This window comes from Eriocheir sinensis, chromosome 29 (assembly GCF_024679095.1).
Source record: "Eriocheir sinensis breed Jianghai 21 chromosome 29, ASM2467909v1, whole genome shotgun sequence".
Classification (NCBI taxonomy): Eukaryota; Metazoa; Arthropoda; class Malacostraca; order Decapoda; family Varunidae; genus Eriocheir; species Eriocheir sinensis.
Genome location: NC_066537.1, coordinates 14,857,525 through 14,879,028, shown reverse-complemented (window position 1 = coordinate 14,879,028; position 21,504 = coordinate 14,857,525). Strand labels below are relative to the sequence as shown.

Sequence of the window (21,504 nt, the reverse complement as noted above, 5' to 3'; positions counted from 1 at the left end):
CACTTCTCATTTCTTCTTTACCTTTCCCAACCTTTTCCTTTCCTTTCCACCTTTTCCTCCCCTTCCCTTTCCTTTTTCCTCCCCTTCCCTTTCCTTTCCCTTTTTCCTCCCCTTCCCTGTCCTTTCCCCTTCTCCTCCTCCTCTTTCCTTTCACCCTTTCTCACCCCTTTCCTTTCCTTCTCCCCTTTTCCTCCCCTTCCCTTTCCTTTTTCCTCCCCTTCCCTTTCCTTTCCCCTTTTCCCTCCCCTTCCCTTTCATTTCCCCCTCTCCCTTCCCTTTCCCTTCCCTTTCCTTTCCCCTTCTCCCTCCCATTCCCTTTTATTTCCCCTTCTCTCTTCCCTTCCTTTTACCTTCCCTTTCCTTTCCCCTTCTCCATCCCATTCCCTTTCATTTCCCCTTCTCTCTTCCCTTCCTTTTACCTTCCCTTTCCTTTCCCCTTTTCCCTCCCCTTCCCTTTCATTTCCCCTTCTCCCTCCCCTTCCATTTCCCATTTCCCTTTTCCCTCCCTTTCCCTTTCATTTCCCCTTCTCCCCCCTTCCCTTTCCCCCTTTCTCACCCCTTCCCTCTCCTTTCCACCTTTCCCTCCCTCCACCCACTTCTCTTAATATATTTACTCATAACAGCTAACCTTTGACGCATAGCACAGTAGGAACAGAACACTTTGATCGTTTAGAGAAGACCTACAGAAGCAGAAAGCTGTTTAGTTTTCTCTTATTACATATATTTTCCTTTCTCTCACGTCTCATAACGCACCTTCCCCCTTATCTGTGAATTTTATAGATAACAGATTAGCCTTGGCGCTCAGCACAGCAGGAATGAAATTGCTTAGATAGTACTGACGTAGACAAGCAGAAGGCCGCTTTATCTTATTTTATCAGTATATTTAACATGCCTGGCGTCTCTCTCTCTCTCTCTCTCTCTCTCTCTCTCTCTCTCTCTCTCTTCCTTCAACTTAATATTAACTAGAGTTGAGATGCAAAGTTTTGGAGCCATCTGATTAATGTAGAATCACTTAGGTTTAAGGACAGATTACCTAGTCTGGACCATGGGGTCTGTGCGGTCTAATTTTATATGTAAATCTATGTAAATCATGATAAGGGTATGTATTAATGTGTCGCTGCACAGAATTATTATTGGGAAATTGTCATTGTCGTTGATTGTGATGTCTGGTAGTCGACCAAAGGGGAGCACGAGCCACTTGAAGATCCGCATCCTGTGCTTCGGCACACGTGTCAACAACGCTGTATGATCGTGCCGAGTCTTATATGATTGCTAACAGAGAAGTTAATACGAAGCATGCAGACATTAACCCGTAAAAGTGGTTCGTGGAAAACTCGGAGGGAGCGGAGGTCTGGCTGATACTATTGGAACTGACCTCGAAGACAGGGAGAGCTTGTAGTATGGACATTACTCTCAGTGATTCATAGATCTTGTGAGCCGCCATGAGTAGTTAAAAGTAGCAAAGAGGCTTGATGAATACTGTCCCATGCTGCAACACACACACACACACACACACACACACACACACACACACACACCGTTATATATAATACTAATAAAAGCATTTAATCAACAACGTTCTCTTCAGTTATCAAAAACATCAGTCCTGTCGTCTTGTCATTACTGAAAGAAAGAAAAAACAGTAGAATGACTAGGCTACGACCCTTTCCGGGGAAATTAAAGTGTAGGATATTATAAGGAGTGTTACATAAGAGGTTGCTGCCCAGATGTATGGATCCTATGGACGTCGATAATATAACAACAGTATGTTCAGTAAATCATGTCATAAAATACATTTTAATGCGTGGCTTGTAATGGAGTTATTGGAAAAGAGAAGTGGGATTCTTTACAGCTCAATAACCATAGCTTACATTTTTTTATTTATTATTGTTGTTGTTGTTAGCCTATCATTATTATTATTATTATTATTATTATTATTATTATTATTATTATTATTATTATTATTATTATTATTATTAGTTTTTTTTATTCAGCTATTATGCATGTTTTGATATTACATAGTTCCCTTTATCAATTGTTATTATTATTATTATTATTATTATTATTATTATTATTATTATTATTATTATTATTATTATTATTATTATTATTTTTATTGGTGTTGGTATGTTATTGTTTGTGTTGAGATTTACAAGCGAATACTCTTCCTCTTCAGTGGTGGCCGCGCGGCAGAGGGAGAGCGGGGTGCCTACTGATCAAGTCTTGCAGTGCTCTTCGTTTTAGTGTTGTTTGGTTACTTCACGCTGCTCTTCAGGGAAACACTGACGAAGGTAAGGCTCGTCCACTAAGATCAAAGCTTCCTCGTTATAATATACAGGGAATCCAGAATGTGATTAACCCGTAAACTGCTACAGCGGTGTGGCGAGTTATCCTCGTGACGCGGCAGTGTTAAAAAATGGTCGAGGTTACAATATCGGTAAAGATAGCATTCCAGTGTCTTTGGAGGATGACACTGCATCTACTTGCAAAATAAAGTTGTAGTAGGTCTCTTTTTGTTCGGATAATTGCTTTCGAAAGTTGTATTTTGGCGCGAATGGAAGCTCCTTTAGCTGTCAGCACAGGAGGGAGGGGAAGGGGATAGGGAGAAACGGGTGGGGGTGGGGGGTACGCGTTGCCATGGAGACGGGAGAGACAGCAGCGTTGTCAACGCTGCTCGCACTTCTGTTCTGTCATTCATGATACGTCCCAAAGACCCTACCACCTTTCTTCCTTTCTCTTGTCTCTCCTGTACCACCATGCTTACACATAACTGATCCAAGGTACTTAAAAACCTCCTCCATGTCTTCACCATTCAGAAATATTTTGCATTCTTTTTCACATTCAATTCCTACTCTGTATGGGCATACAAAACAAGGTCTTTACATCAAAATTGGAAACTAGAAGCACAGGATAAGAATTAATAGAAGTGCTTGGGAAAGGCCTATATATATCCTGCTGAGGAATGTTACAGAATGATGTAACTCCATTGTTCCAAGATTACACCAATTCCTTCCCCCTCCTCACGCAAGCTTTCAAAATCCAAGCTATTAAATGGAGTTTGGTTGCAGGCTTGGTGGGACTGTTACTATATCATTCAGGTTAATCAAGAAGTACCCTCAGTGACTGGTGTGTTTCACTCAAATCAGCTCCTTTGACTGACAAATTTACTGAATCATATTTCTTTAATAGTAATTTAATTAACTGACATATGTACCTACTCATAAAAAAGCTGGCCCACTAATCCGATGTATGTAGGGTTAAGGAGTATAATTAATCAGCTAGAAAAGAGGTAACTTTAAAAACACCTAATCCTAGTAATTAATAAGAAAAAGTTCACAACATTCTACTTTTAAACAACATACTGTATTTTTTGTCATCTAGTATATTAAGAAGAATGATTTGTAGATCAATACTTTATTAGGAAAATATTAACAACAGTAGCTACCCAATGTAGTAGCAACCTGCATGAAGACAGATTATTCAACAGGTACAATAGATGAGTGGCCAGGGCCTTAAATATCATAGGATCACCTCAATCATTGTGGGAATCGGAATATAATCAAAGTACGTAGAATAAAGAGAGAAAAGATACTTGCGCCTTGCTATAGAAATGTGTAGTATGTGAAAGATTTAAATTATCTCTTACAATTAGTTTCATTCTATTTGGGTTTTAATATAGAGAAAATGGTACTGTAACTCCTAATAAGGCTTGGGGGTAAAGTGACACCAGCTTGAACAGAAGAATGAGGGAAAGGTGGAGAATACCCAGGAGTGTGTCAGGAAGGTGTTGTATGTACGTGTGCCTAATATCTATAAGGGCATAAAAGTAGTCAACTTGGGCATCATTATGAGGGAGGGTGTGATGTATATAACTATGCTCATGAGGAGGGTGGGGCCATGTCATGATATGTAATAAGGAATTTGTGGATACCCATTATATTCATTTACTCAAATCGTACAAAAAGAAGAAGTTATTAGTAAGGAAGAGGGAGGGAGCATGGCAGAATATGGGAGTAGTTTTAGGTTGGACAATACAAGGCGACTGTGGTGCTGAGAATGACTAGGGAATGCATAAGTATGGAGAATGATTGGGGAATAGTCTTGGGCTGGAGAATGTGAGGATACCAGGAGAATAAGTAGGGAATGGAGAATACTGGTGAATTTATGTAGTTTAGAGAAGAATACTCAAGCTTATTAGTATGTGGAAGAGGTGAATACTTCTTTTATATATGGCAAAAGGGAAAAAGAGAATCCTCGAGGTTAGCACAGTGTGGAAGAGGCAAATGCTTCTTTTAACCTGGTAGCAGTGAAGGGTCAAATTTGTGGCTTAACTGTGTAGCAGCGACGGGCCAAATTTATGCCATGACATAAACCCCCCAAAATAGATGATACATAATCTGATCACAAATGCTTTGATATATATTATGAAATGGTTTGTGTGAGGTGATTTTTTCTCATTTTTCTTGCTTGGAGGGACCATTAAGAAATATGATCCCCGCTGCTACCAGGTTAATAAACAGCAATATGGGAAATTAAAGAGACAGCCCAAGCAGTTTATATGAAGGTTGAATGCACTTAATGATAATGAGTCCCTCCCCTACAAGGTATTAGGGAAAAATGGGAAAAAGAGAAAAGGGATGATAGATGAGATGGACAAAGCAACAGTATAATGACTAGTCACCAGGGAGAAGAGGGTGAGAATGGGCATGAGATTTTAATTAAGGCCAACAAAAAATATGATCTCCCCAACAGCTAAAAGGTAGTATAAAATTAGGAAAAAATGCGATGATAGATGAGATGAACAAAGCAACAGTGAAATATTATCAGGGAGAAGAGGAGCAGAATGGGCATGAGATGGGTGAGATTATTATTAAGGCTGACAAAAATAGTATCTCCCCAACAGCCCTCAAAGAGTCCTTCAGTCGTCTGTCTCGGAGTCCCTGGCCAGGATGCCGTGCTGGTCCAGAATGGCCAGCCCCGGCTCAGTCTTAAGGGTGATGCGGTGGTCTGAGTGGTCGATGGAGGCCAGCGTTGGGGTCTGACCGATGTCCAGCTCACCGCCCAGACCCTCGCCCCCGATGGACACAGATGGGGAGGAGTTGCTGATCAGGATGCTCTTCTCACTCTGAATGGAGGAGAAACAGTTGGTACAGTTTTCTTTCTTTAGTGAGGGGAGAGGAAGTGGGTTGAAAATCAGAGGGTGTTTGGAATGACTGAGGTGAATGGCTAATAGCTAATAATTATGTACCATTTTGATTAGCTTGGAAATATTACTTTCCTATTGATTAAAAGTAATGAAAAGTTTTGGGTTATTAGAAATGTTCTTTAATTGTAATTATTAAAGTTGTAATTCAAATATATTTTTAATTATAATTATTAAAGTTGTAATTCAAATATATTTTCAATTAAGATAAGTAACGGGCATACGCTGCAGTTGCTCAACTCTCTTGCAACGGCCTTTTAGTCTGTGGTGGAAGGAACCCATTACCCCGGGACACAGGGCCAGGGTGACATCTGGGTTGCCACAGTTTGCCTTCCCCAGGTACCCATTTATTGACAATCCCAAAAGGAAGGATGAATAGCTGGGTAGGCTCTGCGCCAAATGCCCAGGCCTGGATTCAAACCCAAGCCCAGAGATTTGTAGTTTGGTGTGCTAACCACTTCACCGTGGAGACATTTATTTTTAAGTCATCTCCTTGGTGCAGTGGTTACCATTGTATCTATCTATATCTCTGATGCCTTGCTCCTTTGTGGAAACTTCCCTTCAGGGGGTGGCCGTGGCAGAAGTGTCTCCATTTGTCCTTGTTCTGGCACTCCCTCTCAGCACATTCAATCCTGCTACTTCTAACTCTCTCGCTCCAATATTCGTTCACCCTATTGATCCACTTAACAGGTAGTCTTCCCTTGACACCCCCTCCCTCAATCCTTCCCTCATACACTCTCTTCACGAATTCATTCTTCCCCATTCTCATCACATGTCCAAACCATCTCAGTGTACCACGCTTCACCCACTCCAAAATCCACTCCTTTCTTAAGTCACACCCATAGCAAACTGCTCATACACGCTTTTATTACTTTCTCCATCCCATCCTGAAACACCATTTCTAGTTTACCATTCCTAGCTACAAATCTGCGAACCAGGGTCTGAATCCCGCCCCCGGCAGTCAAGATGCACCCCACAAAGCTTTTCATCCTCACTTTTGGGCTGGTCAATAAATGGGTATTTGGGGAAGGCAAACTGCAGTAACTGGGATGTCACACCAGCCCTGTGTCCTGGGTTATGGGTTTGTATCCACCACAGGCTCAAGGGTTGGCACAACTGAGAAATACACCAATGCCATGCACAGCTATAGTGTATGCCCCCAACTTTAATAAAGGTAAACTAAATGTCATTTGCTCCAGGCAAAAAGGAAGAAGCTCGATGCATAACGAGAGAGAATGGGAGAGACACCTAAAAAGAGAAAAGAGGAGAGCAAGAGAGAACAAGATTAGTGTCCAAGAGAGAAGGGAGGAAAACGTATATACTATGGATTTCAGAGGCCGTGTTCCCTCATTTTTTTGGAATAACTAAAACAGTGTTGGATCAGATTCTTTCAAACCTCCTGCTAATTTTTGCCTCCATTGTTTATTAACACAAGTGAATGATTTAAGGCATTTCCCTTCTAAACACAACGTGAAATTCGGTGTCAAAGAGCTGTCCTCCAGCATGAATGTATTGTGACATCACTCCCTGGGCTACGCCCCATAGTTACCTTCCACTTTGCTGACACGCAGTAAATAAAAACTGAATGCAAGTAACAGGACAGGAATTATGAAGAATTGAATTAGAAAAGAGAAAATATTTATCCACTACTCTATGCACATGATAATTTATGTAACAATATCTTGCTTTAAGAAATGTCTTGATGGCTTCGTGTCAGTACGTGAGCTGGGTCCAAAACAGTGTATGGATGTTCACTTGACATAAACTTACAGGAGTAGACAACAGCTGAAGCAAGAAAACCAAGAGGGACTGTTTATTAAGTATTTTATTTTGCTCTCTATATCTTACTATATGTAGAGTTTGCCATTTCCTGCTGCGAGGAACGTGGCATGGGAAGGCTGCCTGCATGGAGGTTCGCCTGGGGAAACCTTTGTGAGTGGTGTCATAGGGTGGGCAAGACACTGCTCTGCCACAGCTTATGCACCAATTGATTGACTGAGTGATCCAATTTTTAGGCTTCATGTGCATTCTAAATATCATTATGATATCTTGATAACGCTGGATAAAGACAGTAATGTTCTTAGTGGCAGGAACACCGGTATCACCTGTCAGTGAGGTGAGGGTAACTATGGGGCGGAGCCTAGGGAGTGACGTCACAGCGACATCACAATACATTCGTGCTGGAGGACAGGTCTTCGACGTGGAACTTTGTTACTTATAGAAGAGAGGTGCCTTAATTATTCACTTTTGTTAATAAATGACAGCGACAAAAATTAGCAGGAGGTCTGAAACAATCTGAACCTGATCCAACACTTTGAAGAGTTATTCCTGAAAAAGGAGGGAACATGGCCTCTGGAGCTCATAGCAAATGCGGGGGCATCACGGCAAGAAAAGTCACTGGCAGCAGGTGATGGAGGCCAGACTCACAGAAGGTGGCGCGAGGATCTGTTCTTCTGAGAGGATGATCTCCTGGGTGTCCTGCAGCTGTGAGATCTGCTCCGGCGTGGCACTCAGGATCCTCAGCTCACAGGTGGGGGACTGTGTGATCACCTGCACATGGAACAGTGAAGAATAAGTCACCCTTGCTGCCTGCAACACCCTCCTCTACCCTCTTATTGACTCTACTGAACACACCAGGCTGTTTTCATTTTGCTCCTTATGAAACTTTCCTTAGCCAGCCTACCACCCAGCAGTGGTTTGATCCCTGGCCAGTAAAGACTCTGCTGATTACCTGTTGGCGGGCTGAGCGTCTACCATCTCTTTTACCCAACACACTCACATAGGTTCAGAAACTATTTTGATTTCATTACTTAAATTGCATATTACACAAGACAGGCAAAATTTGTAACATGATTTTCAAAATTTCACATGCTATAAACAAAGTAATTAGAGTGAGTGTGTCAGAGAACAATGCAATGTTTATGTTAATACCATCTTTTACAAATACTTCCTTGCTTCCTATTATCTAAAATCTGAGCGCACTATTATATTCAAGTGCTTGGGAAGATTTTATGTAGGATACCAAAAGTTGTATTCTAAACATAATTCCTTAACAATTATGTATATCAATATGTAAAAAGTGGTATATAATTTAATGTTGTTCTGACTTGAACACTGTAATTTCTTTGTCTTTTAATTTATCAAGTTTTGAAAACATGTTTTATTGTTCAAACACTGTTCAATGAACCGTATTGGCTATACAGGCAGTGTCACATGTGGCCACTCAACTCAAAGCTGTACTTTATGTAGAGTTCAAGTTATAGACTAGAGTGCGTCTGAGGCTGTCTCCGGGATACACGGCCATGGTGCCGCCATCACTCCAAGCCGATGACTGTACACACTTCACTCGTACCCGATTTCAGCTCTTCTCCATGTCATATAGTATAAGTCAGGAAATCGGGTAGGAGTAAAGTGTGTGCAGTCGTTGGCGGCACCACGGCCTTGTATCCTGGAGGCAGCCTCAAACGCACTCTAGTATGTAACTTGTATTCTATGGAAAGTACTGCTTTGACAGTGTAGCGAGTGGCCACGTGTGGCCTGTATAGCCAATATGGTCCATTCAAGGATGTAAACAAGATTTGCATGTCTTATGACGTAATACATGAGCAAAGTAAAGAAAGATGATTATTTACTGAACGTACGTGAGTGTGTTGGGGGACAGAGACGATGGACATCCCGCCCACCAACAGCTAATCAGCCTCGTCCTTCCCTGCCACTGCCCAGGGGGATGAAGTTGATGGGAATGGACTGTCTGGTAGGTTGGCTAAGAAAACTTTTGTGAGGAGCAGAATGACTGTAGTAAGAGCATATTAAAAGGTGCTCACAAAATGTCATTCTATTTGCAACACCAAGCTTCTGGTATTCTGCTCATTCTAACACCTTTCTCAGGCAGCCCATTCTCTCTAATGACTTTAAACACATCATCATCATTTCGTTTACTGTCCGTTTTCACTCTTCCTGAGCGGTTGGACGCTTTATGGCTCTCCTCCATTCTACTCTGTCTTCTGCCCGATGCTCATCTGATTCCATCAATGCCAAGTCTTCCTGTATACACCTTCTCCACATTTTCCTAGGTCTACCAACTGGTCTCCTTCCAATCTCTCCAAAACCTTTAAACACATGCTCTATTTATTTCACCCCCTTACTCTCTTTTGTCTCCTTCTTAACACCTCTCTACTCAACGTGACCTTAAGACATGAATAAAACCCAAACTGGCAGACGAAAGATTCACCAAATGGATATGGTGGACTGGACACTGTCACAATCATTAGCAATTTGAAGGAAGATTAAAAGTAGGGGAAGTATGTACAGAGGCTCTTATGGATAATGAGAAGCAGCTCTGTACATACTTTCTCCCTATTTCTACTCTTTCTCCAAACCACTGAAGAGGGTCGCAGTGTCCACCGAAACCTTTTGATAAATCTTAAGTCTGCCAGGATGGGTTTTATTCACATTTTTCAACACCCTTCCATTAGTATATTTCTATAACCTTTCATTCTTTTCTTCGTTAACACCTTTCTACACACTTTCAGCATCCCAGGAACCCTTACCACTACACTATGCAAGAAACACGCCCCAGAGACAGCACCACCACCCACCTTCACATCACTCAGGTCGAGGTTGGAGTTTTGGAGGGAGTCGAAGTCGAAGGAGATGTCCTCCGTGACTGCCGGGTCCTTGCGCACTGATGACGTGTGGCCGATCTGAGGCGCCTGCTGCTGGGGGTGATGGAAATGGGTGTTGAGGGGTGAAGGGAAAGGTGTTAATGGGTGAAGTATGTGTCTTTGTAACTCTTATGGCTATGCAAATAAATGGTATGGGAGCTAGAAAGTGCTGATTTACTTAATACCACTTAATTCTGAATAATGTGTAACTATCTGCCTATCGTATTCCTTCCTTTACTCTAGCATTGCATACCTTTGTTTCTCCTCTCCCTTGCCTTCCTTCAGGCTCTTAATTCTTCTTCTCCTGTCTCTTGCCCTTCTCTTCTCCTATCTCTCGCCCTTCTCTTCCTACCTTCTCTCTCTTTCTTCTTCTCCTGCCTCCTTACTCTCTTCCTACTTAACCACCTACTCTTCTGCTTCCTTGACAACCTATTTTCTTGTTCCTCTTTCTTCTTAACAACCTTCCCTGCTTCCCTTCCTCTTTGACAACCTACTTTCCTGGCCCTCTTCCTTCCTAACAACCTTCCCTGCTTCCCTTCCTCTTTGACAACCTACTTTCCTGGCCCTCTTCCTTCTTAACCTACTTTCCCTGCTTCCGTTCCTCTTTGACAACCTACTTTCCTGGTCCTCTTCCTTCCTAACAACCTTCCCTGCTTCCCTTCCTCTTTGACAACCTACTTTCCTGGTCCTCTTCCTGCTTTCCTACCTCTTTGACAAACTACTTTCCTGGTCCTCTGCCTTCTTAACCTACTTTCCTGGTCCCTTTCCTCTCCTCCATAACAATCTATTACACTTCCATTTTTCCTTAACAATCTACTCTCCTACTCCTCCTTCCTATTTAACAACCTTTCCTGTTCCTCTTCCTCCTACTCCCACATCCTCTCCTCCCCCCTTCCCTGCCAGACTCACCCGCTGCTTGGGCTGGGTCACCATGCCCCTGATCCGCCTCTTCCACGCTGAGCGGCACTTGGAGTCCATGTTCTGGCAGATCTTGTGCCAGAGCTTGGACGAGATGTTGAACTTGTACTGCAGGTGACACCGGATGCCGAACATCATCAGAGGGTCCAGCTGCCTCTTGTTCCATCGGCCTGGGGGTGCAGCGGAGGTTAGGATTGCGCTGACATGGGTTTTATAAGATGCTGCTCCCCTCTCTATTTCGCTCTGAAATTGCCTCTTATTTCACTAGTTTACAGAAGAGTCTAAAGGTGCTATATAGTGTTGAGTTTCTGAATGACGTTCCATGTTACTTCTTTAGATTACAAGAAAAGTGTACAATAAGGAAAAAAAATAATGGTAAGTAAATACAGTACCCTCTTGAGTTTCGCGCTTGCTTCATTCCGAAGGTATGGCGCTATACTCGAGGGATTGAAATCCATGTAAAAGCGTTTATTGGTTCCGACCCGTGGAAAATAATTACTTTTTCCGACTTTACTCCCTTGTTATCTCAAAATACGTACCTTGTAAATAGGCAGAAAACAGGAAGTAAGAACAGTTCGTTTTTAGTGGAATAAGAAGTAGGTAAACAAAACAAAACAAAAACAAGTGAAATAAAATGTAAAATAACTAAAGAAAGGCAAAGAATATAACCTGAATTAGCAGATGAAGTAAAGTAACGAGAGAAAAGGGTAAGAGAAAAATACATATCATATCAACAAAGAAATGAACAAACTGGAGTCACTTATTTACTTCTGCCAGAGAGGTTGGAGGTGGCGAGCTCGTCCTTGGTGAAGAGGTAGTCCAGGAGGGTGAGGGCCATCTTCTCCGCGGTGATGCATGTCGAGTTGATGTGCAGCAGGTTCCTGGAGGACGAGGGGGAAAGTGAGGCGTAGGGAGGAGGAGGAGGAGAAGATGAGTGCTATTAGACTGACAAAGATAACGAATAAATAACAAAGTGAAGGAAGTTGAGGGGGATGATGATGGGTAGAGTGACAACAAGAATGAGACAAGAATGGGGAGTTCCTGGAGGACGAGGGGGGGGAAGAGGAGGAAGATGAGGGATAATGAGTAAATGAAGTGAAGGAAGAGGAAGTGGAGGGGGATGATGAGGGTGAGGAGGAAGATGATGGGTAGAGTGACAACAAGAATGAGGACAAGAATGGGGAGTTCCTGGAGGACGAGGGGGGGGAAGAGGAGGGAGACGAGGGATAATGAGTAAATAAAGTGAAGGAAGAGGAAGTGGAGGGGGATGATGAGGGTGAGGAGGAAGATGATGGGTAGAGTAGAGAATGAGGAAACTGAAGATGAGGATGAATACATGACACAGGGGACCAAATACCAACATGCATGTTCTTTCCTGACTGACTATGAGGAGAATAAAAGTGAATATCTGAATCATATAAAACAAAGAAAACAAATGACAACAAAATCACAGCTTGACCCGGAAGCAGCGACGGGCCAAATTTGTGGCTTTACCCTGTAGCAGCGACGGGTCAAATTTATGGCTGTAACGTGTAGCAGTGATGGGCCAAATTTGTGGCTTTATCGTGTAGCAGTGATGGGCCAAATTTGTGGCTTTACCGTGTAGCAGCGACAGGCCAAATTTGTGGCTTTACCGTGCAGCAGTGATGGGCCAAATTTGTGGCTTTACCCTGTAGCAGCGACGGGCCAAATTTGTGGCTTTACCGTGTAGCAGTGATGGGCCAAATTTGTGGCTTTACCGTGAAGCAGCGACAGGCCAAATTTGTGGCTTTACCGTGTAGCAGCGATGGGCCAAATTTGTGGGTTTACTGTGTAGCAGCGATGGGCCAAATTTGTGGCTTTACCATGTAGCAGCGATGGGCCAAATTTGTGGCTTTACCGTGTAGCAGCGAAGGGCCAAATTTGTGGCTTTACCGTGTAGCAGAGACGGGCCAAATTTGTGCCATGATATAAATCCCCAAAAATAGATGATACATAATCTGATCACAAATGCTTTGATATATATTATGAAATGGTTTGTATGAGGGGTGATTTTTTTTCCCATTTTTCTCGCTTAGAGGGACCATTAAGACACATGATCCTCGCTGCTACCGGGTTAATATCGTCACCCTCATAAAATAATTGCCCAAATCATTTTTCATAGATTTCCAGGTTTTTGTCTGCGTAAATTTTTCAACACGACGCCCAATTTTTGTATAGTTGCCTTCGCCATTCAGGGTTTCAGTGTTCTCAAACTGACCTTTTCATTTCTGACTGAATCTTAACCCGGTAACAGCGGGGACCATGTTTCTTAATGGTTCCTCCAAGCGAGAAAAATTAGGAAAAATCACTCCTCGCACAAACCATTTCATAATATATATCAAAGCATTTGTGATCTCAAATTATGTATCATTTTTTTGGGGGGGTTTATATCATGGCACAAATTTGGCCCGTCGCTGCTACACGGTAAAGCCACAAATTTGGCCCGTCGCTGCTACACAGTAAAGCCACAAATTTGGCCCGTCGCTGCTACACGGTAAAGCCACAAATTTGGCCCGTCGCTGCTACACGGTAAAGTCACAAATTTGGCCCGTCGCTGCTACACAGTAAAGCCACAAATCTGGCCCGTCGCTGCTACATGGTAAAGCCACAAATTTGGCCCATCGCTGCTACATGGTAAAGCCACAAATTTGGCCCGTCGCTGCTACATGGTAAAGCAACAAATTTGGCCCGTCGCTGCTACACAGTAAAGCCACAAATCTGGCCCGTCGCTGCTACACGGTAAAGCAACAAATTTGGCCCGTCGCTGCTACACAGTAAAGCCACAAATTTGGCCCATCGCTGCTACATGGTAAAGTCACAAATTTGGCCCGTCGCTGCTACACAGTAAAGCCACAAATCTGGCCCGTCGCTGCTACACGGTAAAGCAACAAATTTGGCCCGTCGCTGCTACATGGTAAAGCCACAAATTTGGCCTGTTGCTGCTACATGGTAAAGCAACAAATTTGGCCCGTCGCTGCTACCGGGTTATCTCATTCATGTACCATCCACACACCAGACACACCCTCTCATTTCCTTCCCTGCCCAGACCCACACAACCTTTCCTACAACCCACCCATCTACACCCACACCCTACACACACTCACACATACCCACCCATCTACACACATGCACCCTTTCCTTCCCACACATCTACACCCACAGCCCTTCCTTCTTACACCTTATACGGACTTTTCCACACCCACCCATCCACATTCAAGCCCGTTCCTTCCCTTCACACACCCCATTTCGATCCCTCTTCCTTGTCCCTTACTGCGGGGTGATGGGACAGCGGACTCTGAGGGTGGGCTGGGAGGGGTCGCCCAGCCAGGAGCCGTGCGGGAAGTCGTCCTCGGAGTTTAGGGAGATGACGTTCATGTGGGCACTGGCCTCTGTGTCCTGCACCAAGATGGGGGTGTTACCGCCGCTGGGGAGCTCCATGCCCATCTCCATGCTCCTGCGGGAAGGTGAAGTGGTGAGGATGAGGGGAGTGGTGTGAGGGAGGGAGGAAAGTTATAGGAGAAAAATGGTTAGGAGTAGGAGGGAAGTAGGCTCAGAGTAGGAGGAAAATAGGTTAGAAGGAAAGTAGGTTTGGTTAGGAATGGGAGAAAAATAGGTTAGGAGGAAAGTAGGTTAGGAGTAGGAGGAAAAGAGGTTAGGAATAGGAGGGAGAGAAGGCTAGGAGTGGGAGGAGAGTAGGTTTGGTTAGGAATGTGATGAAAACAGGTTAGGAATATGTGGAAAGTAGGTGAGGCGAAGATGAGGAGGGATGAGGGAAACCAGGAAAGTAGGAAATATGGAAAAGGAAGGACTATAAGGAAGGTTAAGGAGGAACAATAGGAAATGAATGAAGAAATTTGGATTGAGAAGGAAAAGGAGGAAAGCAGGAAGAGAAAGTAGGAAGGAAAAGAAAAGGAAAATTGGAATATGAGGAAAGTAGAAAATATAGGAACAAGGAATAGGAGAAAAATAGGAATAGAACATTAGCAATAGATAGAAGGAATAGGGAGGAATAGGGAGAATGGGATAAGGTTGTTATTGTTAGTGTGGCGTTTAAATAAATACACATTCACCTCATACCTCAAAACCCTATATACCTTAACATCTCCAAGATCAGGTATCAGTTTCAAATGGCAAAAGGAGGAGGAAGATGAAGAGGAAAAGGAGCAGGAGCAGGAGGAGGAGGAGGAGGAGGGAGAGGATGGAGAGAAGACAGGAGAGACACTGCAACACCAACAATCACTTAAACATTCTGATCATTCTCTTCTAAAAAAAAAAAAAAAAAAAAAAAAAAAAAAAAAAAATAATAATAATAATAATAATAATAATAATAATAATAATAAAAAAATGTACTGCAGGAGGAGGAGGAGGAGGATGATAACAAAAAGGAAAAGAAGAAGAAGTGATGAGGAAGAGACAGGAAATAACAAGAATAAGAAAGGAAATGGAGAAGGAAGAGGAAGACAATGAGGAATAGAAGGGGGAGGAGGAAAGGAAGGAGGAGTAACAGAGGAGGAAGGAAGAAGAAGAGGCAGAGTAATAGGAGGAGGAGGAGGAGGAAAAAGAGGAGTAACAGAAGGAGGAGGAGGAGGAGGAAAAAGAGGCAGAGTAATAAGAAGAGAAACAGGAAAACGTGAACCATCAAAAGAAGAAATTATAAAATGTATGAAAAGGAGAAGAAGAAAGAAGAAAAAAAGGAGGAGGAAAAGAAGACAGAAAAATAAAAACACCAACACCAACAAACACTTACACACTCTGATCATTCTGCTTGGCGTTTCCCGAGGCTGAGGTGGAGTTGGCGGTGGAGGCGGAGGTGGTGGAGGAGGAGGAGGAGGAGGAGGCAGTGGCAGCGGTGGAGGTGGTGGTGGCCAGGTGCTCCATGGTGTCCAGCCTTGAGGAGATCTTGTTGCAGGTGTGAACGAGGACGCTCACCTTGGTCTCCAGCAGGGTGAGGCGCGTGTTCATACATGTTCTGATCTCCGTCACCTGTGTGTGGTTAGGATGAGGATGACTAAACCAAACTAATGCATGATCTCGTTTACCCACACAGGTTTTTTGCAGCCACAAGACACCTAAATGAGAGTCTGGAATAAGGTTAACATTGCATTATTTTTACTGATCTCCGTCACCTGTGTGTGGTTAGGACGAGGATGACTAAACCAAACTAATGCATGATCTCGTTTACCCACACAGGTTTTCGCAGCCACAAGACACCTAAATGAAAGTCTGGAATAAGGTTAACATTGCATTATTTTTACTTATCTGCGTCACCTGTGTGTGGTTAGGATGAGGATGACTAAACCAAACTAATTCATGATCTCGTTTACCCACATAGCTTTTCGCAGCCACAAGACACCTAAATGAGAGTCTGGAATAAGGTTAACATTGCATTATTTTTACTTATCTGCGTCACCTGTGTGTGGTTAGGACGAGGATGACTAAACCAAACTAATGCATGATCTCGTTTACCCACACAGGTTTTCGCAGCCACAAGACACCTAAATGAAAGTCCGGAATAAGGTTAACATTGCATTATTTTTACTGATCTCAGTCACCTGTGTGTGGTTAGGACGAGGATGACTAAACCAAACTAATGCATGATCTCGTTTACGCACACAGGTTTTCGCAGCCACAAGACACCTAAATGAAAGTCCGGGATAAGGTTAACATTGCATTATTTTTACTGATCTCTGTCACCTGTGTGTGGTTAGGATGAGGATGACTAAACCAAACTAATTCATGATCTCATTTACCCACACAGTTTTTCGCAGCCACAAGACACCTAAATGAGAGTCCGGGATAAGGTTAACATTGCATTATTTTTACTTATCTTCGTCACCTGTATATATGTGGTTAGGACGAGGGTTAAAATAGGTGTCGGTGGTGCTGCAAGAAGTACTGTCACACAACTACAGTACCAATAAATCAGGGAGTAGTTACCTATATATAATGGGGATATGAAGGAGGAGGAGGAGGAGAAAGAAAAGTAACAACAGGGGGAAGAGGAAGAGAAGGAGGCAGAGTATTAAGAAGAGGAGTAACAGAAGGAGTTAGTGGGTAGGTAAGAGTGAGGAACCAAGTGGGTGAGTGAGTGGGTGTGATTGTAGTGAGTAGAGTGAAGGGAAGGTGAGTGGGTGAGTGAGTGTGAGTGGTTGAAGTGAGTGAGTAGTGAAGGGAAAGGAAGAAGATGATGGGAGTGAGTGAGTGCCAGTGAGTAAAGAGAAAAAGGGACCAGGTGAGTGTGTGTGAGTGAAGTGAGTGAAGAACAACATGAGTGAGTGACCTCATTGAGCAGCAGGTTGAGGAGGTCCGTCTGTGTGAGTCTGACCCTCTTGACGGGGGGGAGGCTGCTGGGGGGGTCACACTCCTCCTCGCTCTCCTCCCCCATGATGCCCACACGCCTCTCCAGCCTGGCAAAGGGGGGGAGGTTAGGATGCGTTGGGGAGATGCAATTATAAATGTTCCTTAGGCTGTTGTAAAGAACTAACTGGGAGCATACACCAGGGGGCGCATCACTTCTTTCATCGGCCGCCTCCACCTCTGACGGTCCCTCCAAGCACGCCCCCACACAGTAACCCTTCCCTTTCTATGCTACTCTTAGCAGAATCGATCAACTTGCCCCAACCATGAGTTATGTGGGTGTCCCCTTGGTCACCAATCAGGGCTATCTTGTACAGGAACAACCCCATAAGAAGGATTAATGTCTGGGCATGCCATGTGCCCATACAGCCAAATTTGGTGTTCAACAACGGCAACAATAATGCCATATACTTGTATTGAGTGAGTCCGTAGCACAATGGGCCAGGTCAATCCATCGAGTGATTTCCTGGTGAAACTCATCACTGTTATGCACTACGCTACCAAGGTATGTCCTCACTACATGCATGAACAGACTGAACTGTGTCATCCAGGAAGCCTCCAAACAATTGGATCTTGGTTTTGGCACAGCAGCACTTCGACAGCCAACACCAGAACCTCCAGTGAATCCAGATGTACAGCATCATCAGCAAAAACAAGATCAGTGACCTTGTTGTAGCCAACAGATGCTCTGCAATGACTTTGATCAATAATTTTGCCTAACACTACTAATATTAATAGCCAGAGGTGGGCAAATGCGGTACTTACTGCGGTAGTACAGCATCACCAAAAAAGTACCGCACTTCCGCAAAATTTCTGAAAATATCGCACAACCGCGGACCACACTAATAAATCCTGCGGTATTTTTTCGCAGTACTTTGAAAACTATCGAAGACGACATTTGCAGCGCGGCATGCTCATAGAAATGTTTTTTTTTTTCTTTCTTTTTTAGTGAATCTGACAATCAGTCAATCGGTATCAGTCATCAGAATCAGTGATTTAATCATTCTGACTTTTTAGCTATTGTTCAAAATTAAATACTAAATAGACAGACTAAACTACTACACTGCAAGTCTTCTTTAACCCGCGCGGTGCCGACCATTTCAACCCCGGACCCGTCCGTGGTGCCAGCCGCTTTTTCATTTTTTATGAGCTTAAAAAATCCTAAGCAATTGTAAGATAACAGAAAAACATGCAAAAAGTGGTTTAGCAAAGTTAATTTTTTTAAAAACCCACTTTATATATGTTGGTGTTGCCTCTCGTTGGTGCATATTAAATGACGGTACTCTTACTTGGTTTTACATACAGTAGAGCCCCACTTAGCGCGAACCGCAATTAGCGCGAGCCACCATCTACCAAGAAAAAAATTAATTAGTGCAAAAGCCTCAGTCAGTGTGAGCAGCCACCACGACTGAATTCTGAAAATTGCGCCAAACCGCCATGATGCGCGGCACAAGCTGCTTTGTTTACGTTGTGGATGTGGATACGAGAAACTGACCTTGGACGTGTGTGACGCACACCCGGAAAATTTTGATTTGCTGGTTGTCCAAGCTGTCGCCAACACGGTGGGAAGAAAAGGGCTCAGTGTGACACCAGGTTACAGTGAACCGACAACTTGCTCCCGGATGGGCGCACGGGCGTTGCCAGTAGCCACAACGGTTAGAAGAAAATGGCCAGTGTGATACTGCCTTAAGGCAGCGAGGCTGCTGACCGGGTGAGCGCCGGCAATTACGTCATCGGACTCCCAGCGAATCACAAGCGTGTTTTCAAAGCTCAGCCAATCGTCGTCTTTTTTTTTTTTTTTTTTTTTTTAATGCGAGTGATTATTTTGAGTAATTATCAAACCCAAAAGTCAGACCCACATGTGCACCAAATATTTTTTTTCATATTAGTTACTTTATTCAATTAGCACGAATTCAGTTAGTGCAACCACGTTCATCCACCTAATTCTCGCGCTAAATTACAACGTTAGCCTCAATAATAGTTTTCGATGCACTTATTCTCAAACATCGTAGTGAGTGAGTGAGTGTCTTAATTGCTTTCATGAATAGTATCACAAATACCCATTGGTTCAGTTTTCTGTTATTTTCGTTACAGTTTCACGATTAATCTGATGTTTTCATTATAGTATCACAATCTAACATCCAACTATTAATTCCAACACACTGAACATCTAACACCAAATTTATCTTTGAGTCTCAAACACCAATTAATAGCCATGGTCGGTTAGGTTACGAATCCTCTCACTTTCAGAGTAAACAACGTGGCTTGCAAAACACACACACACACGCACGCACACACACACAAAACAAGGTAAATACACCCCACCAAAAAAAGGTAAACACACCCAAACACACACACAAACTAGGTAAACACACACACACACACACAAACTAGGTAAACACACACACACACACACACACAAACTAGGTAAACACACACACACACACAAACTAGGTAAACACACACACACACACAAACTAGGTAAACACACACACACACACACACAAACACACACACAAACACACACACACACACACAAACACACACACACACACAAACACACACACACACAAACTAGGTAAACACACACACACACACACAAACTAGGTAAACACACACACACACACAAACTAGGTAAACACACACACACACACACACACTAGGTAAATACACCCCCCTCCCACCCCCACCCCCCAAAAAAAAAGGTAAACACACCCAAACACAACTAGGTAAACACACACACACACACACACACACACACACACACACACACACACACACACACACACACACAACTAGGTAAACACACACACACACACACACACTAGGTAAATACACCCCCCCAAAAAAAATGTAAACACACCCAAACACAACTAGGTAAACACACACACACACACACACACACAACTAGGTAAACACACACACACACACACACACACACTAGGTAAATACACCCCCCCAAAAAAATGTAAACACACCCAAACACAACTAGGTAAACACACACACACACACACACACACACACACACACACACACACACACACACACACTAGGTAAATACACCCCCCCAAAAAAATGTAAACACACCCAAACACAACTAGGTAAACACACACACACACAGTCTCGTCCCTCCGCTCCTCCTCCTTTCCACCCCTTAGGTCGCGCCCCCCCTGCCCCGCCCCTCCTGCAGCGTCTCGGCGGCACACACCTGAAGGAGCGTCGCCGCGCCGTCGAGTCTCGCAGAATCCCGCAGCGGGCGAGGCGGCAGACCAATATGGCGGCTCCTTCCCGGTGACACTGCCCAGATGTACGATGACGGTTCCTTGATACGAGTCATAACAACTTAATCAACGTTGCTTTGTTCTTTACACCAGTCTAGAATATATTAATGTGCGATGATAAGTTTGACTGAATAGCGTCGTTCATGGGGGTGGCAGCTTTTAGGCACACACCGAGGAATGCAGTGTTTCGAGTACGACAATGTGGCACCGCTGCTCGCTGGCGCCTGGGCTGTCCTGGTCTGGGGTTGGTTTTATGATTATTCTTCTATACCCTCTTAAAAATCGCTGTTACGTGTGCCTTTTTCCAATCCGAAGAGACGATGCCTTGTCGCAGGGACATATTGAACACGATTGTGAGAGAGGAGAGTATTTCGCTCTTTGTTTCTTTAAGTAATGTTGGATACACTTTGTCAGGTCCGGGACTGTTATATGTATTAAGGGATTGGAGAGCTTTTAGGACGTCATCGGTAGTTATTATAAATTTAGGCAATGCATGAAAGAGATTTAAGTTAGTACTCTTGTCGTCGCTGGTGTTGGTGGTATTGCTGGGAAGACAGCTTTTTTTTTTTTTTTTTTTTTTTTTTTGTTTTGTTGTTGTTGTTGGGGAGGAAGGCGGTGCATGCCGCGCAACCCCCAGACGGCTGGAAGAGAGATACCCAATTCTTTCAAGGAGGAGGCCCAACAACGGGGCTGAGGGTGTAGGAAAGAGTAGGGTGACCAGACGTTTTCAGTGACCTGTCCCCGGCTACTGCTGGCCCCGGAAATGTCCCCGGTTTTCACTGACTTAAAGATCCGAAATTGGAATAAAGGAGAAAAAAAAAAAATGTTGATCAAACTATATACGTATAGTTTGCCGCTTGTGTGCCAGGCCAGGGGGTCACACGCTCAAACACTATGTCCTGCAATGTTCTGCTATTAGTGCCTACCGCCCACAGGGCCACTGGGACCTGCCTGGGCTGGTGGGCTGGTTCATTAACAATAATGTTCCTTCAGCTGTGCTTAGTGAGTATCCTGCATTTGCCTCTAGATTGTAGTCCATATGTACAGTCCCTTATGTCTG

General features: G+C 43.7%; 1 protein-coding gene and 1 long non-coding RNA gene across 12 annotated transcripts; one reads left to right on the top strand and one right to left on the bottom strand.

The window, feature by feature from the left end:
• Nucleotides 1-2,045: 2,045 nt before the first annotated feature.
• LOC127005107 (uncharacterized) lies at nt 2,046-7,591 on the top strand. The gene is made up of 3 exons (XR_007758297.1): nt 2,046-2,291; nt 4,904-5,147; nt 6,403-7,591. It is a non-coding gene; the product is annotated as an uncharacterized LOC127005107 (long non-coding RNA).
• Nucleotides 3,399-20,526, bottom strand: LOC127005103 (protein BANP-like). Of its 11 annotated transcripts, none has more exons than XR_007758293.1 (10): nt 18,397-18,577; nt 17,087-17,213; nt 15,554-15,789; nt 14,078-14,260; nt 11,554-11,666; nt 10,777-10,955; nt 9,802-9,921; nt 8,845-8,966; nt 7,631-7,753; nt 5,100-5,125 (listed from the first exon to the last, which is right to left on the bottom strand). XR_007758293.1 is itself a non-coding variant. In XM_050873665.1 (9 exons), exons 2-9 carry the CDS (start codon nt 17,189-17,191, stop codon nt 4,919-4,921), a joined length of 1,266 nt encoding a protein of 421 aa, XP_050729622.1. In that variant the 5' UTR covers nt 17,192-17,213; nt 20,372-20,526; the 3' UTR covers nt 3,399-4,918. The 11 variants fall into 11 exon arrangements, 7 of the variants coding, with proteins under 7 accessions (XP_050729622.1, XP_050729624.1, XP_050729625.1 ...); XR_007758295.1 differs by having other exon boundaries at nt 8,845-8,918; nt 18,397-18,575; XR_007758294.1 differs by having other exon boundaries at nt 9,802-9,918; nt 18,397-18,564.
• Nucleotides 20,527-21,504: the final 978 nt, after the last annotated feature.

What these genes read in the sequence shown, in the direction of transcription:
- LOC127005103 (XM_050873663.1), bottom strand. Translation starts at nt 18,431, where the DNA reads ATGCACCAACGAGAGGCAACACCAACATATATAAA. An exon ending in TCGACCTGAGTGATGTGAAG is followed by an intron (nt 7,754 to 9,801) that starts GTGGGTGGTGGT and finishes TTCCATGTGCAG; the next exon opens with GTGATCACACAGTCCCCCAC. An exon ending in AGATCCTCGCGCCACCTTCT is followed by an intron (nt 5,126 to 7,630) that starts GTGAGTCTGGCC and finishes TCCTCCATTCAG; the next exon opens with AGTGAGAAGAGCATCCTGAT.